We start from the raw sequence: 12,870 nt of genomic DNA on the forward strand, positions 1-12,870 counted from the left end.
GACTCGTCTGGGGTCCGTCTCCAGCCGGCTCGCCTGGGGTACTCAGGCAAGGTCCCTGACTTTTCCCTGTCACTCAAAGCCTTTAAAGGCAGCTAGAGTAATAGGGCAGTTGACTGTCCCAAAAAGCTATCGAGATCCACTGAAATAGGGACTCCAGCTTCAGCGTGGGCTTATCAGCAGCACATTTTGGGGGCCAACTGACGTTTCCCCCCCCTCACACAGCCCCCTGAATAATCAGGCTAGCTCAGAGATCAGAGGCTGTGAGGGGAGGAATATCAGGAGAAGGCAAAGATTTCCAAAAGAGGCTCTTACCCCGAGATAAGTTGGTTCAGCTCTCTTTATTCTGTGATGTCCTTGGGGGAGAGCGGGGCAAAAGAGGACGAACAGGAAATGTCAGGGGTCTATATAGACTTTGGACAGGGTGGGCTTCCCTGGCTCTCCGCCAACCCTGTTGGGGCCGGATGGAGGGATCCAGGGTTATCTTGATCAGAGTCACAGGGTCCCGGGGAAGGGGAAAGAGAATGCCCATGAGCTCACTGTAACAAGAAGTCTCTTCGTTTGCCGGGGAAGATGCTCCCTTGAGAGCTGCCGCAATGATCTGCCTAAGTGCAACACGCAAGTTCCTGATCTCTGGCCAGACCCCATCGGTACTGAGAGCACTAGTCCTGTTGTGGGCTGACAGCCAAGAGCCCCACAGGAGCACACAGGCTTAGCTACCAGAATATTTGCAGCTCATAGAAATATTGACTCTAGTTCTAAAGACTGACTAAAGCTGATAAATCCTAGCCCTGTTTTTAGTCCCAACATTAACACTACAATATTTAGCTGTTACTTCCTCTTTAATACCCAAGATTAACAAGTAACAGCTAGTCCCTCCTGGGCAGTCAGGGAGCTGGCTGGAACCCCCAAGATTTACCCTGCTGCTTCACGTTAGCTTCCTCACTTTTCAGCATAACCGGAGTACAGACATGCCTGAGTGCCTCTGAGCAATGCCCTCACCCTGCTGTGGGGCAAGTAGAGGAGCAGAGCTGAGTACAGCCAACCCCTGAGCTCTTCCTTTCTTCACTTGTTTTCATTCTTTCTCCTTCTAGCTAATTGGGAAGGTGAACCTTACTGAAAGGATCTGTAGTTTGCTAATTAAGGAGTCCCCATGGAAAAAAGGAAGATCCTCTCCCCTCTTCTCATGCCCTCCTCTGGGCTACTAAACCTCTAGGCTTGTCTTTTTCCTTAGTCTTCAGACTTTTCATCTCGTAGTTGCCAAAGAGAAGAGCTTAAGTGTCAAAAGCTTAGACACAGATACCTTTCTCTCCTTCAGTCCGAGATGACAAGCCTGTCTGCTCCCACCCCAAAGGCACAAGACGTGCTCTTTAAACTGAACCACAATGTCCCACCCACATTACCCTCTCCTATCCCCATCCTCGCCATGACACAGGAGACCCACAGAGGTATCAGAGCCAGGAAAGCTCTGACAGAGTGCTATACACGTGTGTGCCAGTGTGTATAGCTCTGTGTGCATGTGTTTTTCTAGTGTGCCCAGATGTGAGTGTACATGTCCTGCTTTGCGCAGTGTACATGTGTACTGGTGTGCACAGCACTATTCACATAGCTGCACTGAAGTGCACACATGATGTGTACACTGCTGTTTACACGTGTGTTAAATCACACACTTTGAGTGGGTCTGTGCACAGCTCTGTGCTTGTGAGTATACAGAGGTTCTGCTAGTGTGAGCATAGCTCTGTGTGAGACATGTATATATATTATGTATAACACTGCACACATTGGTGTGCTCAAAACTACGTGCGAACAAGTCATGCTTGCAGGCACGTGCATCAGTACAGACTGTACATAAGTGAGTGTCTGTGTAGCGCATGTGTGCTGGTGTAGCAAGTTTAGTGTACACAAGTATGTGCTGCTAGCAGTACCATAGAGCACAAGAACTCTGTGCAAGTGAACAAGTACCTGTGTGTACGTACACTAACTCTACACGTCTCTGTGTGCACACGTGCTGGGCACGCCCAGAGACATAGCTCTAGATACATGGCTCCATGCATCCAACTGTTGTTTTGAGAGAGAGTGAAAATTTAACAAGGTAGAAATCCATTTGGATTTAGGTGAAATGTGCGGCTTTGAGCTTGCTAACATAAGTAAAATATGCTGTTTAGTCTGGTAACTGCAGCACTAGCAAAACTACCCCAGCTAAGGAGAAAGAATGCAAATTTCCACACTAAAATGATAAGAGATAAGAAAGACTCCTCCTTGAAACAGACAGGGCAGAGTGACCCAGGAGTTCTTTCTGTACTTTCTGACAAAAACTGAGTACAAGTGTAACTAGCTGTAAGTGTAATGGGAAATCAGCACAATGAATATGCATGAATCTATTGTGAAGTTCTATGCATATGGAAATTAGTTAAGGGTAATAAAAAAGGATCGGGAATTCTCAGGGGCGGGCAGCGGGCATGTCCATTGAAGGGCAATGAGTCCCTACATGCATCCAGTGCTGTAATAATAAACATACTATCCCTACAAATCTTTATTGGAATTGTGAGGTTTTGATTTTTCATCCGCGTTTCAGTTCCACCTAGAAAAACAGATGTATGTGTATTTGTGTGTATATCACTACTTAGCTCTGCTAGCTAGAGTAGGCCCTGGCTCTCTGCAGGAAACAGGACTCCTGTATGACTAACCAATATGATTAAGCAGAAGCCATTTCTTGTTTACATTATGCACTTATTTATACATTCTAAAACTACAGCACATGCTAGTCATGCATTTCTTCATTGGTGCCTCTATCTTGTCCACATGTTCTGCACATACTCTTCAGAGTATGTAATTGGTTACAGTCCAGGTGGTTCACCGCCCTCTGTTATCTAGTTCTTGCGGTCTTGGTATTCTGTTTCTCAGCCTCTTTTTGCTTAATTTAACACAGTTTATGTCTTAGTAACCTTGATGAATTCCAGAGGGCTCTGATAAGAATAACTAAAGATAGTTTGGCTGGGGCACAGTGTTGCCTAAGTTGTTCAGATACGTTGCTACAGCTCTCTGTGTACACTCTATTCTTGTAAGAAGAATTTGCCTCTAGGTATAATTTTGACAAAAGGGTTTATGTAAAGTTGCGTACAGAGATTTCCATCAAATTTAATAGGGTTTACGTTTCCATGAAATCCCTATAAACAGGGGTATCTACAATGGCTGTGACCCACTGCTGTTCTAGCACACGTTCCCTAGAAACTACATCTGTCAACACAGGATGCTAGGCTAAGTGCTAAATCTCTCTGTGATTGTAATACTTCATAGGCCACGCGGTTCCCTTGTGTCAAACATATAAGGCAGTGCCATGTACTTTATCTTCAGTTTAACTCCTCAGTAGAGACGCTGTGTGAACTGCGGAGCGGGAGTGGACTCATGTCAACAGAATTCAAAGCCCAGTGAAAGAACCCAAAGAATAGACTATAATAGCATCCAGACTGAGTGAGAGACAACTGAAGAAACTTGAAGATGTTGAAAAAGCAGAGTCGAGCCTTCACCAGCTACCCTTGAAGATTGTTTTAACTAACACCTTGGGCGGGGAGTTTGAACTGTATCGTTTATTGATGTAATTATCCTATTTTAATACATAAGAATTATAAGCATGTGTTAAGGGGCGGTACACAGGGAACTGTAAGAAGTATTGGGACAGTTTCCTTAAGAACCAACAAGTAAGGTAAAACAAGGAATAGAGGGCATGACTGGGTTGGCCTCTGTGTTCGCCACCGGGAAGATAATAGCCCTGCTGCAGGTGGCAACCCCATAGGCATGGTAAGGTGGGAACAAGAAAGCCATACGAGACCTCTATCATTCCTCAGTTATCTCTTAATCCAACAGAGACTAAAAAGCAAGACTAAATTTGCCTCTGTATCCCATTTTGTCCATTTCCAAATAAGAATTTTTTCTTGTTCCCACTGTCCTTGACCACATCAACAGATGCTATAAAAAATTGTTTTTATTTCTTTTTTGAGAAGTAAGGGTAGATTATCAGAATCAAAAATAAGAGTTAATTGTTTGAGCCAAATGACTTATAGAAAAGGAGGAGTTTGTTATAGATGAGTAATGCAATAGTTTGCTCTCACAATTAAGAGATAAATATTATGTAGATGTATAGTAATGTTATTGTAATATGTCCCACCCCCCACCCCCACCCCCCCCAGACCCCCTTTCCCCTCCCCCTTGTAATAACCTTAGTAGTCAGGACATTTAGAGAAGGCCAGCTTGTTACCAGGAGGCTCAGCATAACAACACCTGACCTCCAATCAAGATATAAGAAAGTAATCTCCACCAATAGATGGCAGAGAAAGAGTAGACGGACAAAACTTTAGGAGGGGCTAGAGATATAAAAGGTAGAGCATCCATTCTGTAGAGAAGCACGTGGCTGGCATTCATGGGGGCTCCCAGCATTGAGAACTTTTTCCTTATTCAGTCCTTTGTTGTAATTTTTTGTTAAGGTTTAATAAATCTTTGAAATTTTACAAGTGAGCAGTCATTTCTCACATTAGCATTATAGCATCATACCTGAAGTAGGCCCTTGATGACAGGCATGGGAAGCAACTTTGTTGCTCTTCAGCAAGTATAATTAAAGCTAGCAGTCATATTTTTTCATATCCCTCCACTTCAAAATAAGGAAGTTTTATCATGGTTTCTTTCTTTCTTTAAAAGTCAACAGATGCAAATGGTTGGTTGATGTGCTGTCTACAGGAATCAGTTTGAATAACTTAATTTCCCCCCCCCCACTAGTACGATTTAATTGGTGTTAGCAGCAAGGAGAGTAGTGGTTCTGTTTTGTGGCTTTAAATGTCAATTAAGTGTGTTCTAGTGCAGATGATCAAGCTACCACACACACACACACACACATTCTTACTGGTTGACAGCCAGATGAATTGTGCTGGCAGTGATAGGTTTGGACTTTGATATTAGCTTTTGGGTTTTTATTGTCTTGGATTTTGCTATCATCTTTAAGGTTGTTTCTTTATAATGCTTGCAACCCAAGTATACATAATTTAAAAGCATTTTGTTTGTGTGGTGTTGTAATTCCAATGTTTTTCCCCATGATATCTCTAAAGTATGCTAGTGTTTACCCTAATGAGGAATTTTATTAAAGTGTCAGCTTGGTTCCTATGTAAATTTTTTTTTGAAAACGAAATGTTTCTATGCTTTTGAATAGTCATGAAATAAATGTTTAACTTTAAATATTATTTTATTTGAATATGTTAAGTATAGTGTGAAATTGATGTACAGGTGGCCTAATCCAGTGGCTCAAGAGTATGCTCAGATCACTGATTATGTATGACTTTGTACAAGTCATATAATTAGTGACAAATTCAGAGTTTTTCTGTGGTGTGAAAAACGCCAATCACTTGTTTTAAATTTTTAAAAGTTTAATAGTAATAAAATAGTTATAAAAATAGTAATAAAAATTAGAGCAATAAGAATTTGGACAATCAGAGTTAGGACAATAAAGGACAATAGAAAGCAAAGAATTACGGATGTCTGGATGCTCTTGGGCACTAAGCCACAAAAGCATACCTTGCTAACAAAGGATTACCCCTTAAAAGCAATAGCCTGTTGCATATTCATATATCTCATACATGATTCAAAAATTCTTTTTCAAAGGATGTCTTCTGCTTAGTTTCAACTCCACCCCTCATCTTGTAAATCAATCATGTTGGTCCCTCGAAGTCTGGGTCTTCCTGATAAGGAGGCAATAATTCTCTTGGGATCTTAGTGTCTTGTTGCTGTTATCTCTATGTGAAGAATTTCTTGGTTATCTTATCCATTCCTTGAGGTAGTTACAAAAAGTATCTTGAGCTAGTTGCAAAAAGTATATTATATCACATAGTTTCTATTTTAATATTATTCTATAACCTAAAAACTGTACTTAAAAGCTATTAATACAGCATAACTTTCCAACATAACACATATAGTATTCATTTTCATATTTGCAAAAAGCCAATCATATAACATGCATCTATAACATGTGGGAATTTTACTGCTGTTATTTTAACAGTATAAGGTGGTCTGCATGGATTTATATTATGTGTGACAACATACCTTTGGTTTTCCAGTTACTTAAAAAAACATTTTATTTAATCAAGTTTTTGGTTGTGTTTTGTATATAGATGGTCCAAATCATGGCATTAAATGTAGCTTGCAAGCACTTCCTTACAGATACTTTTCCTACCTATTTTAATGAAAAAAAAAATAAAATCAGGGGAACAAAACAGAGTTTATATTTGCTTTGAAGAAATGTGTACTCAAAACATTGGGGGGCGACACACTGCTGATCTAAAAAGACTTAAAACAATTGGGTGTATGTGTATACGCAAAAATATGTTGTGTTTGTTAAAGTTAAACAAGGATTTGGGTGGGTGAGAAATAGTATTGGTTTACTCCTCCAAATTAATGATAAATGTTCTTCTTTCTCCTCTCTCCCTCCTTTGCCACTTCCTCTTTCTGCCCCAGCACCCAATGCTTCTTTTAAGGTTTAGTGAAAGGTTTCTGATTAAATTGAATTTTCATTCCTGATTGATTTAATCCAGTGCATTCATTTGTATGCTATCCATGTCTCTGAGCTAAGCTTACAATTAATTTATACGTGAAGCTAAAGGTTTTTTATGTGACTTTAAAAAAAATCCTATTTAATTAGCCATTGTGTAATATCTTGTTAACTTCTAATTGCAGCCAGTCAGATGATGATTCTGGGTCAGCATCAGCTTCTGAATCTGGTTCAAGCTCTGGAAGCAGTAGTGATGGAAGTAGAAGTCAATCCAGTAGCAGTGACTCTGAGTCTGGTTCAGAGTCTGACACATCTAGAGAGAAGAAACAAGTTCAAGCTAAATTACCACCAAAACTTGGTGGATCTGAGGTAAAAGAAAACAAATTAACCCTTTGTGGGAAAAAAAAAAAACAAACCTCTGTGGAGAATAGTTGCAAAAGTAATTTTGATTTAAACAAACAAAACTTCCATAATTTTTACTTAGAATGTTAAGTTGATTGGGTTAATGAATTTACATACTTAGCTCTCATAACAAAGAAGGCTACTAAGTTCTCATTTTTGTAAATATCTACAGTTAGATAATTACTTAAATTTTATAATGCAGAAGACCTATTAACATATTTTATATTTTTGAGGAGAGGACAAAGCCGCAGATAATGTTCCTATTTCTAATTTTTTTTAAAACTTATCTCTCTAATGCTGTGTTTCTTCATATCAATAAATGTGCAACAATTTCAGGGTTAGGTACATCTTGTTTTCTGTATGGGGAAAAAGTCTGCCAAATTTAGAAAAAAAGGGTGGTGTCTAGAAATCTCTTCAATGCAATGAATGAGCTCTCATCTGTTTCTCCATGTAATATGGCCTTAATTTGGATGATATGATATACATGAACGGTACTAAAATATTTCCTACTGTAAGATTCAGAGGCTATTAAGGATACTTTTTTGTGTTTGTGTTTTTGGGTTTTTTTGTTGTTGTTCATATTCATGGTTTTGATACTGTTTCTCACAGTATCCTTCTGGATACAATGTTCAGCATACAGATAGACAAGTCCATAAAATGATGGGTGAATAATTGGCTGATGGATCAGACTCACAGTTGTAGTAAATGGAGTTGCATCAGACTGGTGACTAGTCATTAGTAGGGTTCTTCAGGGCTCACTATTAGGGCCCTTTCTCTTCAGTGTTTTTATAAATTATCTGGGCACAGGATTTGAATGTACATTAAGTAAGTTTGCCAACAATACTAAACCAGGAGGAGCTGTTGGCTCCCTCAGGGGTAGAGAGGCTTTATAGGGAGATCTGGATAGACTAGAAAACTGGGCAATCACCAATTATGTGAATTTTAATAAGACCAAATGCCAGATTCTGCACCTGGGACAGAGTAATCCTGGGTATACGTGAAAATTGGCAAACAAGCAGCTGGAGACCAATGCTGTAGAAAGAGATCTGGGGATTTAGGTTGATGGCAAGTTGAATATGAGTCAACAGTATGCCCTAGGAGCCAACTGTGCCCTGGGGTGCATTGCTAGTCAGTCGAGAGAGATGATTGTCCTGCTATGCACTGCACTGGTGTGGCCCCACCTTGAGTACTGTGTGCATTTTTGGGCACCTCAATATATGAAGGACATCAAACTATTAGAATCACAAAATATTCTGAGTTGGAAGGGACCCACAAGGATCATTGAGTTCAACTCTTAAGAGAATGACCTGTACAGGGATTGAACCTTGGGGTTATTAGCACCATGCTCTAAGAGAGTGTCCAAAGGATGATGAACAAGATGGTGAAAGGTCTCAAGGGCAAGACTTACAAGGAGTGGCTGAGGTCACTTGGCTTGTTCAGCTTGGAGAAGTGAAGATTGAGGGGTGACCTCATGGCAGTCTACAACTTCCTCACAAGGGATAGTGGAGGGGGAGGTGCTGATATCCTCTCTCTGGTGACCAGGTCAAGAAAATAGAATGAAGCTGCATCAGGGGAAGTTCAGATTGGACATTAGGAAAAAGTTCTTCACTGAGAGGGTGATTGGTCATGGGAACAGGCTCTCCAGGGAAGTGGGTCATGGCACCAAACCTGTCAGAGTTCAAGGAGTATCTGGATGACACTCTTATTCATATGATTTAGTTTTAGGTAGTCCTGCAAGGAGCAGGGAGTTGGACTCGATCCTTATGGGTCCCTTCCAACTCGAGATATTCTGATTGTGTGTACTTCAGTATTGCCATATGAAGCAAAAATAGATGAGCAAAGTGGCCTGGAAGGAGTTATCTACATCAGCTTAAAAAATTACTTGAAAAAAGAAAGAGGAGTTCTCTTAATAATAGAGGCCTGCACAACTACTGTTATACTTGGTGTACAAATTGTGCCAACAATTCTTGTACAACATTCCTTTCTACAGAAGTCTCACTATTTTAAAATGCTATCCAGTATTATTAACGCATGCAGTATTTTGTACTGAGTTTTTTATTAATAATGAAATTGAGATTCATCTTACTAGTGATGATGCTCAGCTTAAGAAAAGTAAGTATTTGATAAAGTTTAAAGTTTCAGTAGGTTTAAATGACTCTTGTATCTGAATTCCAATTCAGTTTTGGAAGTCCAGTCCAAGTATACTTGCTGTGCAGAGATCAGCAGTGCTCAAGAAGCAACAACAACAGAAGGCAGCCTCATCAGACAGTGGTTCAGAAGAGGTGAATAACATATAAGTTAGTAAATAAAATGTAAAAATGCATTTCTCATTACCCTATATGTTAGAATAAAATTATTTAGAGCCAAGTTCTTGTTCCCTCTGTGTTTAACAAGTCTGGTTTTAGTCTATAAAAGTAATGTTCAAATAACTGACATATTTATGAGGAAACATGGGGGGAATACTTAGTTGCATGTTTTCAGGTGGATTGTGTCGAAATGATAGCAGTTTAGATTGGTATCTTTAGCTAGATATTCTGTGATGTATGGATAAAGTTTTCAAGTCACGTTATATTAAATTTCATTGTATTTCTTCCTTCTGAGTTCCATAAAGACAATTAAAAATACTAAAAAAATTTCCACTGTTGTTCCTATATAAAGGTAGCTACTGAAGTTTTCAAAAACACTGGAATAGAAAGCTAGATTTTTTCAACTTTTGTAACAGTTATAAAAGTATTCTTGTCTTTTAAGAACCATACTTCAGTTTTAGAGATTTTTAAAACCTAAATCATAGGCTCAACAAAAATTGACTTTGTGCAATATGAATATCTTAAGGGCACTAATGACTGTGAATTAGAATTTATTTGAAAGCAGACTTTCATATTTCCTTCATTATTTACAAAAAGCATTGTAATCACAAGTATTCATTACTCTGTGTGTCTCTTTTTTAGTCAGATCTAGCTGCTCGTCATTAAAACTGAACACAGGAGTTAATTATATATAGTTAAAATATTAGTTTATAGCTCTTGCTAAATACTCTTTTCCTGAGGACTCTTTTTCAGGGTAAAAATTATTAAAATTTAATCTTCAGATTGGTTTTAGGAAAATAATTTTAAGAGGGTTCATAGATTTATGTATTATTTTTTTGTTTAGGAGTGGAGAGAAAAGAAACATCCACGCTATTCTAGCAATTTTCATAGTGGTATTTAAATGTGAGAGTATATGAAAGGTGAGAGCTCTCAAAGGGCAAGAGGTTTTATTAGGCTTATATAGAAACTTCATCTTGATTTATTAACTTGCAGCAGTCTAAACTGACTGTATGTAGGCACATTGATTATATTTTAAAACAGTTTTTTGTAGTGGTTTCTAGAGTTCTGCTGACATGGTATGTTTTAGATGGAGAAATATGAAATCAATACCAATCCTGATCTTATTCAATATCAGTGGGTACACTGAGGGGGGTGAAGAGGATAAGACATGAAGAATAGGATTTCAGTTCGAAAGTGGGAGCTGAATTATCTTTTTAATACTAAAAATGCTTCATTCTTTTTGTGGCAATGAATTGTGTATATTATTTTCTTCATCTGCAGGATTCATCGAACAGTGAAGATTCTGCAGATGACTCTTCCAATGAAGCTAAGAAAACACATAGAGAGTAAGATGTTTTTAATAAATAATATAATTTTTTGTTATGGTGACATAATGCTTATAATTAGCCAGTCTTAATTTCTCTGCACTTGAAATACAGTCTTGTACTTCTCAATTTTGATTAACATTTTGAAATATTTTGAAATAAATACTTTGAAAGCAATATATATATAGAAAGCAATATATATATAGATCTTAAAGGTCTTTTCCAACATAAATTATTCTATAATTCTATGATATCGCTATTCATTTCTGAGCAAGAGACTGTATTACCTACAGTGTTATTGGAAAACATTCATCACCACTTTTTATTTTTAAAATAGTCTTATTTGTGGCATGTTTTTGAGCTGAAGGTCCTCTCTGAAAATTATTGAAGAAATAGGAAATTACTTAATTAGCTTGTCTCAGATAAAATTTGAATTGGAATCCCATAGTTAATGCCAAATTTTTAAGCACTTTAGAGGCAACCTTCTCCCCAATTATTGCAGGTTTGACAGTAATAAACCATATTGGCTAGTCAATACATCTAAATTGAAATTGAGCCAGTTTTAAGCTGTAAATGAAATAGTTTGTGAAAAAGATTATACCTTCTCATTGATAGTGACCTCTTGTATGTGGGAGGGGTGTTTTTGGTTTGGTTTTGTTTGTAATTTTGTGAGTTTTGTTTGGTTGTTGTCGTGTTGTTTTGTATTTTTTTAATGAACAGTGTATAGAAATAGAATTGTTTTCTCATTCCTCTTCTCCAGTTAAATGAATTATCTCAGTATTCAGGGTTGTCAATATAATATCTTCAAGAAAGGGGGGAGGGGGCAAAAAGAGCCTGTTATGCAAAATAGTACTTCTCAAGTGAATTGTCATTCTGTCTTTTGTTACTTAAGAATGGGATTAAACCTAATAACATAATCTATTACAGGAAAGATAGTTTAGAAACTAGTAACCAAATAACCCCATATATCCAGTGCTTCAATTTTGATTTATACCTATTTTGAACAAGTATGTTTGCAGCTGTTATCTGACATGCAGAGCTGATTTCTATATATAAACTTAGTGCAGACTCCAAGCTGTACAGAGTGTGGTTTTCTATATGTTGTCTATCTCTTCAAATAAATACAAGTTGTGTATTTGCATAGGCGTGGGGGAGTTGGATGGTTTGGGGTGGGGTTTTTTTCTGTTTTATTGGAAGGAGAGGTTGTTGTTTGGGTGGTTTTTTAATTTACAGCTTACAGAAAAAAATCTTTTAAGGACACAGATGATTCTGTAGCATTTCCAAGACACACAGATGTATTGACCACAATGAAAATGTAATTTGAGGACCACTGCATATTTAATTGAAAGAAGTGTCAAAGCCCTGAGTCTTAGGTTTCCTCATCTGAAATTGAATGAAAAGGAGAAACTAGGGGCCTCTTATAAAATAGGGAAAAGTTGGACAGGACAAATGCAGCTCGAGCCAATATGGTTAATGCTACTTGTCCGTTTATTGTTTATAAGATGGCAGTTTATATACACTTCAATATAGTTTACAAATTGTGAGCACACTATCATTAGTCAGCAAACATTGTTTGTTTTCGTCTTAAGGTGGCCAGAGCCTCACACTGCAGACCCACACCAATTCACACTCAGATAACCCATCAACACTGTGGTCACCTTAACATAATTTCTAACTGTGCCACTACTAATTCTTTACTGAGTCAAAGGCTTCAAAAGCCTCACCAAAGCCGACATCTGAGGCCTAGACTGGGGGGGTAGCTCAACCTTCACTCTAAATATAAGTCATGTCCTCTCTCTCTCAGAAATCTCACTACAAAAAGGTCTTTGAGTAATATTTTACTTTTGAAGGACATTAGTACCATTTGATCATCTTGGTCAAAGACCCCATAAGACAAGTAATAGATAGTAGTATAAAGATTTAGCAACCTTTCAAAAATTCATGCCAGACTTTTCTTCCACCCACTCCCAAGCAATTAAGATTAAATTTCTCTGTACAAACAGAGTCTGAGTTAAGATACTGTTGATCAGTGGGTGCATCTTTCCTCTTGCAAAGTAGAATATCTCAGCTAAGCAGGAGAACAGAGATACGGCCACTGGGAGTCACAAGTAGCTTACTCATAATATCTTGCATGAGTGTTAAGCACTGAATTGGAAGTTCACATGGGGCTTTTGGGAGCCAGTGCCTCTGATTGCCATGGTTGAAGTCTTTCTGTGTGTTTCTCGGTCTGATTCTGTATTATTTTTTGTTCCTGTGCTGAAGTTGCTAATTATTCACAAGGCACAGGGGATATAGCTATTAGAGAATTTTG

At 38.2% G+C, this 12,870-nt stretch overlaps 1 protein-coding gene across 3 annotated transcripts in view; it reads left to right on the forward strand.

Annotated features, from left to right (window-relative positions):
* Nucleotides 1-12,870, forward strand: part of CHD1W (chromo-helicase DNA-binding protein) — a 106,733-nt gene that overhangs the window by 51,488 nt on the left and 42,375 nt on the right. For 2 of the 3 annotated variants that reach the window (XM_072922951.1, NM_001078178.1), the window contains 3 exon segments: nucleotides 6,712-6,895; nucleotides 9,109-9,210; nucleotides 10,516-10,580. In XM_072922951.1, the coding sequence (XP_072779052.1) occupies nucleotides 6,712-6,895; nucleotides 9,109-9,210; nucleotides 10,516-10,580 (351 nt within the window). 3 annotated transcript variants of the gene reach the window in all.

Source organism: Taeniopygia guttata, chromosome W, assembly GCF_048771995.1.
Source record: "Taeniopygia guttata chromosome W, bTaeGut7.mat, whole genome shotgun sequence".
NCBI lineage: Eukaryota > Metazoa > Chordata > Aves > Passeriformes > Estrildidae > Taeniopygia > Taeniopygia guttata.